General features: G+C 39.1%; 1 protein-coding gene across 8 annotated transcripts in view; it reads right to left on the bottom strand.

Annotated features, from left to right (window-relative positions):
- Positions 1-19,839, bottom strand: part of KIAA0232 (KIAA0232 ortholog) — a 121,298-nt gene extending 101,459 nt beyond the window's left edge. For 2 of the 8 annotated variants that reach the window (XM_069070245.1, XM_069070268.1), the window contains exon 1: positions 19,456-19,608. Coding sequence is in view for 1 of the 8 variants with exons in the window: in XM_069070253.1 (XP_068926354.1) it covers positions 19,732-19,776 (45 nt within the window). In the remaining 7 variants the exon portion in view is untranslated. Of the gene's footprint in view, positions 1-10,315; positions 10,395-18,177; positions 18,476-19,455; positions 19,609-19,731 lie in introns of those variants that run through there. The other 6 variants (XM_069070238.1, XM_069070261.1, XM_069070241.1 and 3 more) reach the window with 5 other exon arrangements.
- Positions 19,840-20,236: the final 397 nt, after the last annotated feature.

The raw sequence follows: 20,236 nt of genomic DNA, 5'->3' as shown, positions 1-20,236 counted from the left end.
TCTGTGACTGTTTTATTTTTATTTTTGTATCTCCAGAACTGAACACACTGCCAGGAACAGAATAGGAGCTATATAAATGCTTGTTGATTGATTTCTCCTTTTTAAAAATATTCTTTCTGCTCTCCTCTGCCTTCTAAAACCCACATGCTCTTCCTGGGCCAGATCTTTCAAGAATCTTCTTTGACTGCTCTGGCTCACATCCATCTTTTCCATACTCCTATTACCCTTTACTACCACAGGGTGGTATACTCATTCTCCTTTTCCTGTAAGTCCCAGTGCTTAACACAGTTCCTGGCATGTAGTAAGTACTCAATAAATGCTTATTGAATTGCATTGTTAGTTTTGTGTTCCAGAATCAGATTTTAAGTTTCTTGAAAGCAAGAAACACATCTAATACTTCTATATATTCCACAGACCTAAAACAATGCTGTTAATAGTTGTTATGATTAATTGAGAAAGGAAAAACGTTTTATTATATTGCAATGTAATCATAGTTAAGAGTTATTCTTTTCAAAGGTGGAAGAGCTAATTAGCAGTACACAGTCTAAGCTTCAAAAAAAGTCACTCAAGTGGTATAATAATAGGTATAGCAGTAAAATGGCTAAATCTTACTTCACTACTCTTAAAAATATAGGGAAAAACACATTTCAGGATAAAGAAATGAAAGACTTGCAAATTGCTCAAAAATCTCAAGCATGTATAACATAAAAAATTTCTTTAAGAAGAAAGTTGGAAGGTGCTAGACATAAAAATCACTGAACACCACAAAAACAAAAGTCATTATATCTTAAAGCAGAGAATGATTGCTGATTGACAGGGGAATACAGCAAGATCACTAGTAAATTAGAGCAAAGGTAAACAATAACAGCAAATTAGAAGACAAAATATTGATGGGACAACTAATCTTTGTACAACTACAACAACTTTAGCATGATGTAAACTATTAGCTATGAGGAATGGGAACAAGTCATTGATTCTATGTATCACCAATTTTAAAGATGTTTAAATTTCACTATTAGGAGGTGAAAAGAGCCAGGAAACTGACTCAGCCAGATAAAGCTGATCTCTTTGGCAAAAGAAAGGAGGTCAAGGGCAACTCCAATTTAGACCAAAAGGTCATCTTCAAAACACCTTTTAAGCAATAAAGGAGAAAACAAGCCTGGAATTTATTTAGCATGAGATCCAACTAAACTTGATCACATTGATACATAAAACTGGAACGATGACAACAAATAGTCACAAAATAGAAAAAACATTTGCCAGCATTTCTATAGAGATCTATCCTCATTAATAGCAGTAAAACAGATATATTTGGAATCTTAACTTCTAGGCACTTGGTGTATAATCTCTTTAAGAGAAGGGACTGTTTCAATTTTGTCTTTGTAATCAGGACTTAGCACAGTGCTTAGAACATTCTAAGTCTTAAAGGAAGGTCTTAATGTTTAAGTAAATTGCTATATAAGAAAGGGGAAACAGCACTTAAGAAAATAAAGTCAAGAAGAGTAAGCTGAAATTTGTCAAATACACACAGAAGAAATTCAAGCTAAAAACTAGGAAATTTTAAATACATCCAGAGGTTGAAGAGGGGAATGCCAAAAGAATATAAAAGATCACATATGATAGTATTGAAAAGACATCTGTAATCACTGACCCATATGCTTACCTTCTCATCTCTATAAAATCTTTTCAAAAATAGTTTACATGCGCATCAAGATTACCCTTGGTAAATATGAGAAAGGAATAGAAATTATTTCACAAACTCTCTAAAAGAGATCATATTTTTACATTCACCTAAGAGGGATAGACCTAAGACCCTATTTTTGGGCTCTGATACTTAGCACCACACTCAGAAATAACTGGCCTTGTAACCTTGAGCAAGTTACTTAACCCCAATTGCTTTAAAAATAAATGAATGAATGAATAAATAAATAAATAAATAAAAACAATGCTCCAAATATCACTAAGGTTCCTAAATCCTGAGCTGGTAATCTAAAGATTCTAAAGTTTCTGCTACATTTTTATTAACCAGCATATGCAAAAACATTTTTTAATTTCCTTTATAAAACTAATAGTTTGTTTTTGGTATATTAATTGTTAAACTCTCTCCACAAATAAAAATGCTACAATCATATTCAAATTAGTTGTGAAACACTAGGGAAATACATAAGTTTCTTAGAACCATGACAAATTTTATCACTTCTTCCCTACTTTGATGTATTTATACCTATAGACTGAATGCTCAGTAAATGTGAAGGTGAAGCCACAAAGGATTCCATACCACATTAATTCAAATGCTATTCTCTGAAATTAATTAAATGAAAATGTTGTTTATCTAATATTACTACCTTCTGAATACATCAGATTAACACAAAAATAATAGCAGCAGTATTCTCTAATAATAAACTTTCGTTTTTACTGGTATCCAATGTATCATATCATGGTGTCTCTTCCAAACATGAAAACAAAAATACCCCCTTACACTTTGTAAAACCAAATTTAAACATGCCTATTGCTTACTGTAGACAGAAATCTTCTCAATTATAATAATGTTCCAAAATCTCAATTCAGAGAGTAAATGCAGTGACTGGACAAGACATTCTTTGAGAAAATAGGGCACTCAGTAGACAGGGACTACAATAAGAATTATAAGAAGTGGGGTGGCTAGGTGGCACAGTGACAGAGAACCAGCCCTGAAGTCAGAAGGACTTGAGTTCAAATCCAGCCTCAGACACTTAACACAAAAACTAGCCATGTGACCTTGGGAAAGTCACTTAACTCCAACTGCCCTCCAAAAAAAAAAAAGAATTATAAGAAGCAACGTCAGGCTGCATAGTATCAGTATGGCAAACAGAAACAGGTTACCAAAAAACAGCACACCACAGCTTTTAGTTTTAACTAAATGGAATGATATCTCAAACATCATTTTCAGAACTCAGTCCAGCTTTTGTAATGGTGTTGGGGTTGTGAGTGTCCTACAAACCTCAGTACTGGTTAAGGGTCAATAGTTGATAAATACAATTAATCTAAGTATAGACTGAACACTGTTACCTAATAAATTAAACATTATCATTCTCCCACTCTGAAATCATGACTTTCTCTTTATTCCTCAAACATGACACTCCATTTCCCATCTCTCTGACTTTGTATTGGTCATCCCCCACCATTCCTGGAATGTATTCCCTCTTCACCATAGCCTCAAAGAATCTTCTTTCCTTCTAGAAGCACCTTAAGTACTACCTTGTCCATGAAGAATCTGCTAGTGCAGATCTCCTAATCTCCCTCTCAGATTACTTTGTATTTAACTGCTTTATATTTGTTTATGCTTTTTATGTACTTGACTTCCCCATTAGGGTGTAAGCTCCTTTTAAGTAGATCCATCAGTCAACAATTCTTTATTAAACTCCTACTACCTGCTGGGCCCTATGCTAAATGCTGGAGATACAAAGAAAGGTAAAAGAAAATCCTAGCTCTCAAGTCTAATGGGGGAGACAACATGACAATAATTATGTATAAACAAGATAAACTGGAGATAATAGATAGAGGGAAGGGACTGAATTTAAGGGGGATCAGGAAAGTTTTCTTGTAGAAGACAGGATTATAGCTAGGACTTAAGGAAAGTCAGGAGAAAGAGAAAAGGAAGAGAATTCCAGGCATGTAGAGACAGCCAGTGAAAATGTTTGGAGTCAGGAGATAGAGTTTTTCTAATTTGAGGAACATCAAGGAGGTGAGTATCACTGGATCAGAGAGTTCTGGAGGTGGAGTTCGAATGGTGTAAGAAGACTGGACAGGTAGGAAGGGGGCAGATATGAAGGGCTTTGAACACAAAATAGAGGATTTTATCTTTTGGAGGTAACAGGGAGATATAGTTTATTGCATAGGGGGTGACATGGTCAGACCCACACTTTAGGAAATTATTTTGACAGTTGAGTGATAGACTGGATTGGGGAGAGACTTGAGACAGGGAGACCAAACAAAAGGCTATTTAAAAAAGTATATGCATGAAGTGACTAGGGCCTGCAGCGGAATGGTGGCAGTCTCAGAAGAGAGAAGGGGTGAATGCAAGAGATGTTACAAAGGTAGTTACAACTGAACTTGGTAACACATTGGATGTGGAGAGGGTGAAAGAGAGTGAAAAGTCTAGGATGACACCTACAAGGAGCCTTGATGACTGGGAAGATGGTGGTACCCTTAACAGTAATACAGAAGTTAGGAAGAGGGGAGAGTTTGAAGGAAAGGATAATAAATTTAGATTTGGACATGCTGAGTTTAAAATGACTATGAGACATCCAGGTCAAAATGGCAGTTGAAGATGTAAGACTGTGGAGTTCAGCAGACAGGTTAGGTCTTGATAAGAAAATCTGAGAATCATTAGCATAGAAATGCTAATGAGTCCATGGAAGTTAATGAGATCACCAAATAAAATAGTATAGAAAGAGAAGAGAGGCTTGGACAGCCAAGCTTAGTGGGCATGATGTGGGTGAAGGTCTAGCAAAGGTGATGGAGACAAGGTAGTCAGACAAGAGGAAGAAAACCAGGGGAGAGTAGTATCATGAAAACCTGAATAGAAGAGAATGTCAAAGAAAAGAGGATGATTGGCAGCTTCAAAGATGGATAAGAAGTCATGAAGGATAGGATTGAGAAAAGGTCATTCAACCTTCAATTAAGAGATCATTAGTCATTTTGAAGAGAACAGTTTTAGTTGAATGATGAGATTTGAAGTCAGACTGTAAAGAATTAAGAAAGGTGAGAGGAAAGGAAGTAGAGGAATCAATTATAGATGGCCTTCTCAAAGAATATAGCCACAAAAGGGAAGAGAACTACAGGACAACAGTTACCAGGGATGGGTGGACCAAATGAGGTTTTGTTCTGTTTTATTTTGAGGACGGGGATATAAGGGTATGTTTGTAGGTAGTAGGGAAGGAGTCAGTAGCCAGGAAGAGATTAAAGATAAGTGTGAAAGTAGGAATGATAGAATGGGTAATCTACCGGGATAGAATGGGATTACTTGTGAATGTAAGGGATTTGCCTTAGCAAGAAGGGCAACATTTCTATGTGACAAATAGGTGAAGGTGGAGTTAGTAGAAGAGGAATCTGGAAGATGTGAAATTAGGAGGGAAAAAGAGGAAGTTCTCAGTGAATGACCTCAATTTTTGAGTAAAATCACAAGGAAGGGAAAGGGGGAATGATAAGAGTTTTGAGGACAGATGAAAAGGTTGGAAAAGCTGCTCTGGTGAGTGAAATACTGAGTTCATTAGGAAGGTGTAAAAGCATTGCCTTGCTGCCTTGAGGGCCCAGTTAGATTACATAGCATTAATTTGATACCTAAGGTAACATTACATAGGCAACAAATTTATCATATTTATCATATCACTTCATTCACTATTTTTTGTATCTCTATCATCTAGCATAGTAGCTAACATATATCAGAAATGTAAATGCTTATTAATTGACTAATAACGACAGTAATAACTAACATTTACCTAGCACTTTACATATATTATCTCATTATATCCTAACAACCCTGGGAAGTAGGGATAGGGAAGTGAATAAGCATTTAAGTAGCACCTAACATATACCAGGCACTGTGCTAAGGGCTTTACAAATATTATTTCATTTGGTTCTCACACAGTCCTTCAAGGTAAGTGCTGTTATTATCCCCTATTTTACAGCTGAAGAAACTAAAGCAAAAGAGAAGTGACTTTGGGTCACATAGCTTGTGTCCAAGGCTACATGTGCATTCTGGTCTTCCTGATTTCACTTAGTTACCTCTAGTAGATTCTATTATTATCCCTACTTCACAGATGAAGAGAAGAAAGCTCAAAGAGGTTCAGTGACTTGCCCAGGGTCACCTGGCTGGCAAATCTCTCTCCAGGCAGGACTCAAACTCAGACCTTCTGGACCCCAACACAGCATTCTAGTAGCCTAGTTAAACAAATGTTTATGAATTTTTTTAAAAAAGTTACTTCCCCAAGGATCTTTGAAGGTAGGAATAGGGTTTCCCATTTTTTTATATGACTTCAATATCATGGTCTACACAAAATGGATATTAAACAATGTTAGCAGATTTTGTAACCTCTGCTAGCCATGCCACTTGGGGGTCTCAGTAATCTGTCCTCCAATGAAACCTGTTGTTTTAAGGTACCTTAATTATTTTTTTGGGATATTTAATATTCCAACAGGATCACTGCCAGAGTAGCAGAAAGATAAAACAATCTATATTGTTTGGTCCCCTGCTTAGTTTGCCTACCAAGAGCTTCATGTTAAGATCTATAAATTGAGGGGGTTCAGTCAGACTAGGTAAGTTTCCTTTCATTTCTAACATTATGATTTCTTTGAAAACCAGTCTTGGGTGGCAAGAGATGAGGGAGAGGGGTGCTCACATATTTTATTTGAAATACTTGGACACTATTCCTCCAACTCAGAAGAAAGATGATTAACAGAAGTGCTCTTTTCTCTTTCTCAAACTAAAAAGTCACATTGTCTCCCCGCCCTCTTCTCTGCTCTCCTTTGAAAGTCTTTGGAGTCTGGCCCCTAATCTTATCATTCAACTAAAATTACTCTTTCCAAAGTTACAAATGATCTCTAAATTACCAACTTATGCCTTTTTCTCAATCCTCATTCTTCTTGACCTTTCCAAAGCCATCTGACTCTTCTTAATCACTTCTGTTCCTAGATACTCTTCCATCTCGGTTTTCAAGAAATTGCTCTCTTATTTCTACACTGTTTTCTACTATCTGATTGTGCCTGTCTCAATCTCATTTGTTGTATTATCATCCATTCATACCCCCAAATGTGGATGTACCCTCAGAGTTTTGCCATAAACTATCTTTTCTCTCTATACTCTCACTTCACAATCTCATTAGAGTGGTTCAATCATCATATCTCTAATGTAGATGACTCCTAGACCTATACATGCAGCTCTAGCTCTACTCTCTTATCCTGAGCTCTATTCCTACATCACCAACTGCCTACTGGACATCACAAACAGATGATCATTCAGTCACCTCACACTCAACATGTCCAAAACAGTACATATTATCTTTCTCTCCCACAACTACCCTTCTTCTGAACTTCCCTGTCTCCAGAGAAGTAGAGTAGTACCAATATCCTTCCTATTACCCAGGGTCACAACCTCAACTCTTCACTTTCCCTCACCCAACATAATCTAATCACATGCCTTTTCTACCTCCATAAAATCTCTTGCACACATCCCCTTTTCTCCACTGATAGCTTCAGGCCTTGCCCAAATAGGTTCACCTCTTGCCTGGAATACTAAAATAGTCTCCTAAAAAGTCCTCCTAGTTCAGATCTTTCCCAATTCCAATTCCAATCCATACTCCATATAGCTGCCCAAATGACTTGTCTAAGGCTCAGGTATAAACATGTCACATAGAGAGTCTACCTACTCAAAATCTAGTAGCTCCCTATTACTATCTCTTAAGATTAAAAAAAAAAAACTCCTCTGTTTAATATTTAGAGATCTTTAAAACCTGGCCCTATGTTACTTTAAAAATTTTTCAATCTTTAAAAGTTGAAAAATATTTTACACTGATTCTTGAACTTATGGCTAATAATCAACAACTCTTTCTTTGATATCAGTTTCACCTTCAGAAGGTTTTCCAGAGCCACTACCTTCACCATGTAGTTCCATTAATTTTTCCAATTTCAATTTGGGCTTCTTGAGCATCTTGACTTTTTGAGCAAATATATCATGGAGAGGGTAAACTGATTGCAAGTCTTTTCTGTGCCTTTTCCAATGCTTTCTGCAGAATTAATTTTTTTATTTCTTTCAAATCATTTGTCTGCACCTGTGGGTGGGTCATGATTTCCATCATTTTCTAGTAAAAATGAAAGATCTGCTGTTGCTACTTATAATAGGTTTCATGGATCTTGCTACACTTCTTGGTAAAAATATACACAAAAGAGAGCCTTTGATGTTTTTGACATCAACATGAGCTTAAATCATGGTTTACCATTTTGAAAAAAAAATCACATCTTGTCCAAGGTAAGGTCCATTCCATGGAAATTAATCAAATAATTTTTACCCTGCATATCTTTAGTAATCAATTTGAACTTACAAAGAGCAACCTCATAATTCTGCAGATTATCATGGCTAACTTTGGAAGTAATTCCCATTCCTTGAGTCTTTGTGACCAGGACCTACCTTGTCACTATTTTGTACACTAGTGCCTTGAAATCATACTAATCTTTCTTTAAACCAACCACTTTCCTCTTGGCTCCTTTTTTACCCCCTTTAATAAGGTACTTATTCTTTCAACTTCCATGATCCCCAAAAGTCTTTTCGGTGCATTTATTAGCACAGTGACTAGAATACAGTGTGTGCTTAATGAGTGCTTGTTTTGGGACATGATTTGACTGTTCTGAATGCCTGGAATGCACGAACCACTTCCTCTTTCAATTCCTGGTTTCCTTCAAGCCAGCTCCCATGCCACCTTCTGTGTCAGACCTGGCCTGGTACCCTCAACTGCTACTACCATTCCCTTTAGTGTTACTTTTTATGTTTTTCTGTACCTATCCATGTACATGCTGTTGCTCCTCTACCACCACTGCCACCATTCTTTAGAATGTAAGCTTCTTAAGGGCAAGAACTATTTTTCTCTTTTGTCTTTGTATCCCCAGCACCTATCACAGTGACTGGCAAAAATGAGTGTTTAGTAATTTAATAAAAGTAAGCTGACTAAGAATAAGCTATCAGGGTATACCCTAAGTATTTATTCATTTATACTTATATTCAATATTTCAAGCATCTGTGATTTCATGTATGCCTCTACCAAAATAGTTATAGCTAACTGTTCTTCCTATTTTGAAATAGGCATATCAAAATCCTTCTAAGCAATGGTCTTGAGAGTCACTGTAGCTGGAAAGTTCATTCTCCTCTTACTACCCCTGGCATCTTCAAACCTGGTGAGATGAGTTCTTGGACAAAAGACATACAGGTCACCATTAGCCCCAGACACCTTTACAGGATAGTAGAAACTACCAAAGTTTGAGCCACACATTTGGTATAGACATTGAGAACCCAAATGAGCACCTATTTTATGCATATCATTGTATCAGGCACAAAACCTTTCATGAAGTCATTTTAGAGCTAGAAGGGGCCTTAAAGAGCACTGAGTTCAAACTTCTCTTTTTTACAAAGGGTCAAAAAAAAATCATCTAGCTCAAAAAAAAAATATAATAAACTTTTTTTTTGGAGGGGGGAAGGCAAGGCAAGTAGGGTAAAGTGACTTACCCAAGGTCACACTACTAGTAAGAGTGTCAAATGTCTGGGGCCAGATTTGATCTCAGGTCCTCCTGCCTCTAGGGTCGGTGCTCTATTCACTGTGCTACCTAGCTGCCCCAATAAACTCATTCTTTTTTTTTTTTTTTTGCTTTTTGGAGGGCAGTTGGGGTTGTGACTTGCCCAAGGTCACATGGCTAGTTTTTGTGTTAAGTGTCTGAGGCCAGATTTGAACTCTGGTCCTCCTGACTCCAGGCCTGGTGCTCTATTCACTGCACCACCTATCCACCCCAATAAACTCATTCTTAAAGGACATTTCCCACTCCAAACATTTTAGATCATGTTCCTGAAAAGTATTCAAGCATTGCTCTATGTTATTCTCCTCCTCCACCTCTTTACCCCAATGTCATAGCTTTGCATAGTTTCAAGGCCCTTAAATATAGAAAGAACCCACAGCTGTCCCACAGGACTCTCTATGGATTGATTCTGGGGCCTGCCTTTGCCCTTCATCAAGGGATTCTCATCTTATTAAAAGATGTCCCAATTCATCCAGTAAACATTAGTAACTAAACCATTCCTCCAGAATAGAGGCATGCTATTAGATTAAACCAAATCAAATCTATTGGGAAATTATAGGTTCAAGCAAGTTGCCTAGAACAAAAACACTTGTGGTTTCCTGGATTATCTCAAGGATATCGCTTCCAGATGCCTAAAGAGCTCAATGCCATCGATTAGTCTTTGAAAGCATCAAGTTAGCTATATAAAAACCAAGAAGCAAAAAACTAGCACAAAAAAGAGTGAGAACTTCCATCGATGTCAGACAAATAAGCTGGTACATGGTGGTAAGAAGTATGCAAAACCATTTAATGAAAAAAGTTGAGTCCAGAAGAGAATACAAAAAGGTGACCTGATAGGTATCCTCAAATATTTGAAAGACTGCCATATAGAAGAAGAAAAAGAGTTGTACAATGTTGTTCCAAAAAACTTTGTTTTTTAACATTAAAAAAAATATGTAAAATCAAAATAAACACATTTTGGCTCAAAGTAAGAAAAATTTACAATGAAAATACTTGCCAAACAGTGAAAGACGTTGCCCTATAAGGACCCGAACTCCCTTTTCCTGGAAATGTTTGCACATTGGCTAGAAAGTCATCTGTCAGAGATATAAGAGAATCTCAATGAGGAAGTTTTGCTGGATCACCTCAAAAATCCATCTTAACTTTAAAATCTATGCTTCTTGATAACTACAGAGGTATGCTTCCTTTTTCATAAAACTTTCAAATAAATGGTAGAATGCTGAACATTATACAAGACCTAAACTGAGGAATCTGTCCTTCTTTGAAACTTACATTTTGGGAAATATAACAAATTTAATGTTTCTTTGATAATTCAGAAGGTATTTCAATGTCACCATTATGAATATTATTTTACAAACTGAAAAAAATAGTTAAATTTTTTGCTTTTTTATATTAAACAAAAAAATAGCCTGCAAAGTAATTACTACCCTAAACACTGCATCTATGCTCACTTAATTACTTCCTTTTCACTCTCTAGCAATCTTCACAGTTACACTAGAATTTATTTCAGCAAACAATTATTAGGCATCTACTATGTGCAAGGCACTAATGATAGATACAAAGAATAAAAAATACAGTCCCTAACCTTGAAGAACTTATAATATATGGGGAATGAATGTAGATTGAGTTGTAAAGGGAGGATATCAACAAAGGAATACATGTACAAAGGGGAAATCAGGGAAAGTTTTACTTGTGTAAAAGTGGCACCAGAACTAAACTTGAGAGAAGGTAAAGAGTCTGAGGGGCAGGAATGAGAAGCAAGTACATTCCAGCCATGGTGGACAGCTTGTAAAAATGCCAAGGAACAGGAAATGGAATGTCAAGTTCATGGAACAACTAATAACATGGTTTGCATGGAATGTAAAGTGGGCAAAGGGGAGTAACGTAAAATAAGCTTGGAAAAGTAAGATGAACTAGGCTATGGAGTTTGTGTTTTCCCCCTGGAGGCCATGGGGAACTACTGACAGTTTTTGAGCAAAAGAATGATGTGATTAGACCGATACCTTGGAATGATCATTTTAGCAGCTGTGTGAAAGGGAGGTTGTAGAAAGAAGAGACTGAAAGAAGGAAGACCAGTTAGGAAGTAATTAAAATAATCCAAAAAAGAGATGATGAGGGCCTGGGAACAGAAAAAAGGGAGACAGATTCAAAATGTCATGCAGATAGAATAAATAAGAGTTGGCAACTAATTAATTATGGTGTGAACTTCGGGGCAGGGGATGGGGAGGGACAAAATGGAGAGGGAAAAATCAAGGATATCTCCAAGAATGCAAACCTGGAAAAACTGTACAGTGCCAGGGTACCAAGTTTTTCCTTTGAGTAGGAGATTGGGGTACTGGCAATATACCAAAAACATTACAAGGACTCAACAGCTGTTATTAATCCTTCCACAACCTCAAAAAAGTACAGGTATCCTTACAATGCCAAAGGGACATTGTACAGTTTTCGGTTTCTGATAGAACTATTCTGGCACTGCTACCATACATAAACATATACATATAGATGTATACATATATGTAAAGTATCCCTTGGATTTTTTAATTCTATATGGTCATATCATTAAAGGAGGATTAGATTACAATACTGTCTCATATCTCTTAGAGATGCTCCAATAGAAGGAGCACTGGGTTAAGAGTCAGAGGACCTGGGTTGGAATTTTAGCATTCCAAATTTACCAGTTTGACCTTAAACAAGTCACAACTTCTCTAGATTTCATTTTCCTCATTTGTAAAAGGAAAGGATTGTACTTAATCACACTTAAATCTTTTCTAGTTCTAAATCCATGATTCCATGATCTTAAATATCCAGAAACTTCTTCCTAATGCTTCTTTATCTCACTCCAATCCTTATCAAGAATTCGGATTCACATATTATAAACTAAGGAAAAAGAACAGATGAACTCTCTGTTCTGTAGGAATTTCAAACAAAAAATTATGTTAACATGGAGAAGTATATATAAGGCCATATGAACAGAGAGAGCTCTAGAGCAACAAACTAACTCAGCAGCAAAAGATAGGCTTCTTCAAGTCTGCTCACATGATGAGAGACAGGGTTCCCCTAAAACCCATCTCCACCTATATTCTTCCCCTCTCTTCAAGGACTAGCTCAGTTTTATGGATCTGAATCACAGCCATCCCCAGCTAGAATTGAGTCCCATACTCCTGAACCTTGGGCCATTCACTCTATTGACCTCTAAGATTTATAGATTTGAAATAATTATAATGAAACTATATAATTTAATAAAATCTATAGATTTAATAATTTTTTAACTTTTACTCTTCCGACTAAACTGTAAACTCCCTGATGGCAGGGAGGCAGGCATATTCCATCTTTGTGGTCCCCCTGATTTCCACAGAATTAGGATTTGATAAATACTTCTGAAACACATTACCTAAGTTTTTCATAATTTATCAAAACATTACAGTCCAGTTTGTATCCTCTCAACTGAGAAGTCCTTGACAGAATTTGTACCCATGGTTCTTGCAGTATAATGGAAAGATAAGAACAAATGCAAATAACTCAAAAAACCACAACAGAGTCCAACAGAGAAGCTGGCAATCCTATAACCTCAGCTAGAAGATGTGATGCTAGGGAAGTGATTGGTGACTAGTTCTCCCCTTTCCATCATTCCAGCTCATGCCAAAATGCTGGGTATTATACACAGCATTTTAAATTTATCCCCTTCAATAAATGCTTTTCCAAGCAAAACAAGTTTCACCTAGTTAAACTTTGCTGACATTAAAATTACTACTTTGTTACAGAAAAAAAGTTATGTTCAGAAACCCTTTGAGGGAGGAGAAAGGGGAATAAGAGAGGAAAAGATCATATATTGATGGGGTAAATAACAGTACTAGACTACTAACTCTGCAGCTATTTCTTAGAATTACTCATTGTTCCACTTCAGCGGGCATTCTGACCACTTCATCTAAAGAGTATGCCATTATTAAATAATAGTAAACACCTACTTGGACATTGAAACCTAAATCTCTACTCAACTGGGGGGTTATTTTAGTTTAAGAGTCACAATGGATTAGTCATCTTTATTTGCACTGCTGACTTACCTATGGATGATCTGGCTTATTTAATTCAGTTTTATTAGGTGGATTCTTTCATCAGAAATATAATCCTATGAAAGTCTGGCTGTTTTTCTGGAGTTGTAAACTCTCAATTGTCTATAATAGGAGATACTGTACTAAATATTACTGTACTGTAATAATAGGAGTACTGCTGTACTAAAAAAAAAAAATCACAAAGCCTCCTTTTCTCCATCCATTTCAACCTCATCTCCAACTAAACTCCAATAGTTGCTATTAACAAATTGCAAAAAAAGATACTACTACTGAGCAACATAATAAAAGCTTAGGATATAAAGAAAAATTAAGACACTTGATAATCTTGAAAATGAATAAGCTAGAAGCACACACTTTTGAAAAGGGACAGGGTCAAAGTGGAAAATAGAGCAAGTGGGGGGCAGCATAGGATGGAGAGAAACACAGTCTTTCACAATATATCCACTATGGAAATGTTTTGCATAACTAAACATGTACAACCTATTTTGAATTGCTTATCTTCACAGTAAGGGTGGGTGATGAGGAAAGAAGGGAAAGAATATGGAATTCAAAGTTTTAAAATCAAATGTTTAAAAATTATTATTATTATTTACATTCACTGGGAAATAAGATATACAGGCACTGGGGTATGGAGATCCATCTTGTCCTACTGGAAAATTGAAGGGGGAATGGAGAGAGAGCAGATTGGGGGAAGGGGTATTCAGTGGGATCACTGTTTTGGGGGTGGTGGGTAGGGGAAAGATGGGGAGAAAATTTGTAACTCAAAATCTTATGGAAATCAATGTTGTAAACTAAAAATAAACATAATTTTTTTTAAAAAAGAAAAGAAATAAGCAGTCCCTAATATTCATGTGTGGGTTGTAAGAATTTTAAAACTGCTTTGTGGGGCAGCTAGGTGTCGCAGTGAATACATCACTGGCCCTAGAGTTAGGAGGACCTGAGTTCAAATCCGGCCTCAGACACTTATAACACTTACTAGCTATGTGACCTTGGGCAAGTCACTTAACCTCAATTGCCCCTCCAAAAAGAAAAAAAAAAACTGCTTTGGAAAATGCAAAATTTCTTGTCACAGATAAACTTCCCAGTTAAATTCTAAGAGTTTCTACAAATACTGTTAATTTGCTAACTACTTTAATCTTAGGAGCAGAAGACAGCAGGACTAGACAAATTTGCCAAAGGTGGGAGCAGGGGGGAGAGAGAAAAAACAACAAATTTATAATAAAAGAATCAACACATTTATACTATATGTCCCTGCATACATTATTACATACATAATATAGCTTCCTTTAGTGTAGGGTTCCCAAATTTTGTTCTTTTTAAAAGGCAAATTGTTTTTCTTTTTTAAAAAGTTCCTCTGTATAAGAGTTATTAACTGGTACTGAAGAAAACAAATGGCCTCAGGGCCAAGAATATTTTATGGCAGGCCTATCACAAATACTGCCTGTATGACCTTAGGTAAGTCATTTAATCCCTTTATATACTAGGCCAGTGGAATCAAACTCTAATAGAAATGGAAACCACTAATTTGTACATAACAATCCTCTGCAACAAAGTGACTTAGTTTTAAAAATGTAATGTTATCTATGCTTTATTGCATTTTTATTTATTTTGTTAAATATTTCCCAATTACATTTTAATCTGATTCAGTTGGATTTCAGTTGATTCTGGAGTGTACTGTAGCTGTCGGAATTGAGCCTGCTATTCACAGCACTCTGTGATACCCCTGCTATATAGGCAACTCTCTAAGACTATAAATTTATAGAGAAGGAGCTGACATGCATTGGCAAAGGGATCTTCCTTATAAGGGTTCCCTGAACAGTTAACACAAAATAACCAATTCTCTCTCTACCCACCCCACTCCAATTCACTACCATATATAACAGTTTAAGGAATTTACTACCCTTCTGATTTTCATTTTCTATACAAGCTTAGAGTGGCAGCAGAAGGAAGACCACATCTTGTAGTGGTTCTAACACTTCAGCAGAAAAGCAATGGCCAAAAAAAGGAAAAAAGTCCTTGGAGCAGAAAGATGTCTTTAATACTATTCCCTCTACCTATTTTCAGAGGAGATACTGGGGAAGTATGTCACCAAAGGGTGGGGGGAATAACTATTTCAATTACCTGGTGAATAAGCAATTAAAAGAAAAGCACACAGGTTTAAAGATGGAAAAGCTTTCAAATAACTAAAAATTCACACTTGACTGAAATTTTGTCAGCAAAGTCAAGTAAAATCTTAGCAAATCCCATTTTTCCATAGGAATGGCCATCTTTGAATGATTAAATGAGCTATACACAAATTTAGACAATTTAAGGTCAAAAGACTCAACAGACCAAACAAACAAAAAAAACCCATCCACCTGTTCCTACTTTACACTTATGTAAAGAAAAAACTTTAGCAGAACTGAAAAAATCGAAGTTAAAAAATATTCAACACACACAAAAAAACCCCATCCAAATGCCAGAAACAAAAATATTGATAGTCACCATTTAACTTGTCCTCTCTGAGAGACAAACTTGATGTCTCTCTCTGAGACACAAACTTGATGTCTCTCTCTGAGAAGCAAAGATGATCTGTGGAAAATGGACCACACTTTCAGAGGTACTGATTTAAGGCCTTAAATTTTTTTTTGCTTCTGGCTAAATATTGTGGGAATATAAATTTATTTTTATCCTAGTTATAAGTGAAAATACTGAAAAAAATTCATATAATATATTCCACACAAAAAGAATTTTTTAAATAATCTGTTCTCCCAGTACTCTCCAACAGTATAAATAATTAAGCTGTATGCAATAGTAAAGGATGCTGACTTCATTATCACTTCCATATTCTTGATGCATTTTCATGCCAGTAAATTTTAGGTCCATATTTACAAAATTCCCCAGGATGGAAACATTCAATAACTAAAACTCTGAAAAGTCAAATTTAATTACATCTCCCTCCGACCCCAAAAATTTAGTCATGTTACTTTCTTAAGTTTTCCTTGTAAAGCCCATTTTTAATAGTATTTAGCATCTCAGTTTAGCTCCAAACCCAATAAATTGATGTTTCATATTATATAATACTTTGTAATAGCTTTCAAAGTATATCCATTTTGATTATCTGATTAGATCCTTAAAACAACCTCATGAAAGAGTTTGGGCAGATGTTAGTCTCAGTTTACCCATGAGGAAGAAACCAAGGTTTAGAAAGATTAAGAGATTTATCCCAGGTCCAAAAAGTTAGCAGTAATTTCAATTCAAGAAAAAAGCAAAGGAAATTATAGTAAGGGTAGAAATTGTGTCTGTGACTTCATTGATACAAGGAATTCTTGAATGAGGCAACTCCCTATATGTTAGCACCTTCTATAGAATTTAGAGTCTTAAAGAGTTGCCCAGTATGTGTCAGAGGTGGCACTTGGACTCAGATCTTCCTGGCTCTGAGAACAGCTCTCTCTTCACTACGCCCAGATGGCTTTTTTGACATTAGAGTACCCAACTATATAAAAACAATTATTTGTGAAAAATACTTCTGTAAAACAAGGCACAAATTAGCATAATTACAGAAGACCTAAAATTGAATTTTCTGGATATTAGTTTTAGCTTTCTAGAACTTCTACATAAAAAAATATAAGCTAACTATCCAATATAGTGTAAATTCCTTGAAGGTAGAGACAATTTTCTTTTTGTCCTTCCCTAGTATCTAGCACAGTCTCAGACCTAGTAGGCATTTATGGAAAGCTTATTGAATTGAATGAAAATATTTTCAAATGTACCACATTAGTACATCTTAGGTGAAATATTTGCTTTGTAACATGTATTCAAATGATATTTCTTCCTCTTTTACAGTGTCAGCAGCCAAATTAGTATTTTCTGTAAAAGACTGTATTTCCAACCCTCACAATTCATAAGCTTATTGTGAAATAAGAACCAATAAATACTGTCCAGAGCACCACATTTCTAAGAGTATATTGCTTAAAAATTATTCAGCAAAATAACAGTTCAGCAGCTGACTTTAGGATTTAAGGAGTATCATCAAAAATGAGGTGAGGTAAATGATATTACAATCCTCAAAACAGCATCACCCAAGGGGGGGGGGGCAGAGATCCTCAAGAAGACTCATTTGAACTTTGTTCAAGTAACTAGTCTTAGAACATTTGACCTTCAAAATGCAGTAAGGCAGGAGACCAATAGCCAGCTCCTTAAATCGGTTAAAAAAAATTTTTTTAAAGGTATTTTGGAATGGCTTTTGTAACTAAGTAATAGAAATAAATCTGGGGGCAGCCAGGTGGCGCAGTGAGTAAGATCGGCCAGCAGTCAGGAGACCCCAGATCTGTTCGGGCCTCAGATACTTGGCCCCCACACAAAATAACTGACCATGTAACCTTGAGCAAGTTACTTAACCCCAATTGCTTTAAAAAAAAAAAAAGAAAGAAAGAAATCTGGTATGTAAATTTAATGCTTGGCAAACAGTCTTATCTACAACATTTTATTCTTCAGTTGTCCCTATTCCCCATTTCTCTTGATATCCCAACATCAGATACCATGCTTTTCTAGTATCATTGCAAATAGTTTAAGTCAATAAAATATGAACCTGGATGAACAGAAACTTCGGTTATTATTTAAGGCATCTAATCCAGGAAGTAATTTACAAAAACTAAGTATGGTTAAATACGTCCCAATAATCTCATTCTCCTACCTTACTTCTAAAAAAAAAAAAAAGTGCACAGCTTGACTCAATGAGAAAAGGCTGTGGGCAGAAAGAGAAGAGGCAGACATGGATCCTCCTCCGAACTGGGGGAAGAGAGCTTACCAATACAACTTAGTAGCACCACAAACTGCAAGCTAAATGACTGTTGAGTAATGTGCAGTTATTTCAATGACGGCAGATTTTGCTATCTCCAGGCAGAGACGCTAAGAGCTCTTTAAAAGTCGATTAGGAAGGAGTACTCTTAGGAATGATCGAGAGAGGGGCAAAAAGCTCCGCAGGAGGATCAAATCCTTCCGAGCGACTTTTTGGAATAACTCTCCCATTAAAACGGCGCAATGAGTTTGACTTTGTTGGTCTGTCACTTCTGCATTCAGCTGTAACCTTCGCCAAACCTTGTGCCGCACCCCTTCTCCCCCGCCCACTCAAGGCCCGCCCAAATGGAGAGCAATTCCAAGTCACCATAGGACACCGTCTCCTGTCAGTCAGCCCCCCCCTCCCCGAGCAGTTCCTCCAGCAGCTCGCTCTCCACGGTTTCCCTTCAATAGGCCCCTAAAGGACAATGCTAAACGGGAGGGGGGAAGGAGGGAGAGGAGAGGACCCGGGGGGAGTCCGGCTGCCCGGCCCCACCGCGGGGCGGACAATCTCTCCGGCTCCTTGACAGCGCAGCCCATTAATTGCAAAGTCATCTTGGAGCCAAAGGCTCCCCGCACTGTCTACCCTCTCTCGCCTTCGGATGCCCGGGAGCACGAAGGGCTCCAGGGGAAGGGCATTTCAGCCCCCCCCCCCCCCCCCCCGCAGGCCCCGGGAGGGAGCGACAACGCCGAGCCCCCTCTAGCGGGGTCCGGAGGCGCCCCTCTCCCTCCCACCCTCCCTGACCCCCCGCTCCGACCCCACTTTGCACGCAAGGAACGGCCTCGAGTCCAAGGTTAGCCCATTGTGCACGGGCGGATCAGGACCGGCCGAGGGGATGGAAGGGTCCGCCGGCTGCTGACCCCCCCGAAAGCGCAGAGTCGAGCCGGGTCCGCAGAGACTGGGCAGCCCCGGGCGCCGTGCAGCGCCCGCGCCCCACGGAGCCGCTGTCCAGGGCCCCCCGTCCCCCTCGGCCGGCACCGGCTCCAGCCTGACGCACCAGAGGCCCTCGTCCATGGGCATCATCCCCGACCTTTCCCGGGCCCCCTCTCCCGGCTCCCGAGGCCCCGCCGCCGCCGCCGCCGCCGCCGCCCCCGGGAGGCCGGGATGCCCATCCTCCCCCCGGGTCCCGGCGGGCGGCAGGAAGAGGAGGCAGGCCCGCAGGCCCCGAGGACCAACGAGCCCAACCGGCCCCGGCCCGGCCCCGGCGGCTCGCCCGCCCCCCAGGCTCCCGCCCGCTCCAGAGGGTACCTGCCGAGGCTGCGGGGAGGGCGGCGGCAGCGGCGCCGGCGGGAGCGGCCCACAGCGCAGGCTGGCGGGCGGCCTCTCGCTCCGACCGAGACCCCCGTCCCGCTGCCGAGCGCCCGACCGGCCCTGGCCTGCGCCTTACGTAAACCGGCGGCGGCGGCGGCGGCAGCGGCGGCGGCGACTCCGGCGGCGGCTCCCAGCGCCACTAGGCGGAGGGGAGGGGAAGGGAGGGGGCAAGGGAAGAGGGAGGGGGACGGGGAAGCCTCTCCGCTCGGTTACCCGGCAACTGGCCTCAGCGCCCCGCCAACCAGGTGATAGCTCCATATCCTTCCGCTCAGACACCCGGGATTACATCAGAACAGGGTCACATAGTCCCCTCCCCCTTTAGGGCGGAGAGCGAGCGAAGAGGAAGGGAAGGAGCGGAGGAGAGGAGAAGGAGGGAGGAAAAGAGGGCGTGAGAGGGGGAGAGAGAAAAGAGGGAGAGGGAGACAGAAAGGGGGACGGAGGAAGGAGAGAGGGTAGCGGGTGTAAAAGGGACAGAAGATGGGGGGAGGGCGGGGAGGAGAGTGTAAAGACCTTTGCAAAATATTCAGGGAAAGAGAAAAGCCAATTTTTCTTATACGGGAAATAAATGTGCAGAAGTGAAGATAGAAGGCAAGCAGGAGAAGGGGAGGTACCCCTCCTCCCCCCCCCCCCCCCCCCCCCCCCATGTATCATTTCCCCCCCCCCCCCCACGCCCCCAGCCCGCCACCAGCCCCTTTCGGCTGCTCTGCATCCCCTCTCT

The sequence above is a fragment of the Petaurus breviceps genome, unplaced genomic scaffold, assembly GCF_028583685.1.
Source record: "Petaurus breviceps papuanus isolate PSGF00001 unplaced genomic scaffold, PetGlider_PUasm1.0 140, whole genome shotgun sequence".
NCBI lineage: Eukaryota > Metazoa > Chordata > Mammalia > Diprotodontia > Petauridae > Petaurus > Petaurus breviceps.
This window is presented reverse-complemented; position numbering and strand designations above follow the sequence as displayed.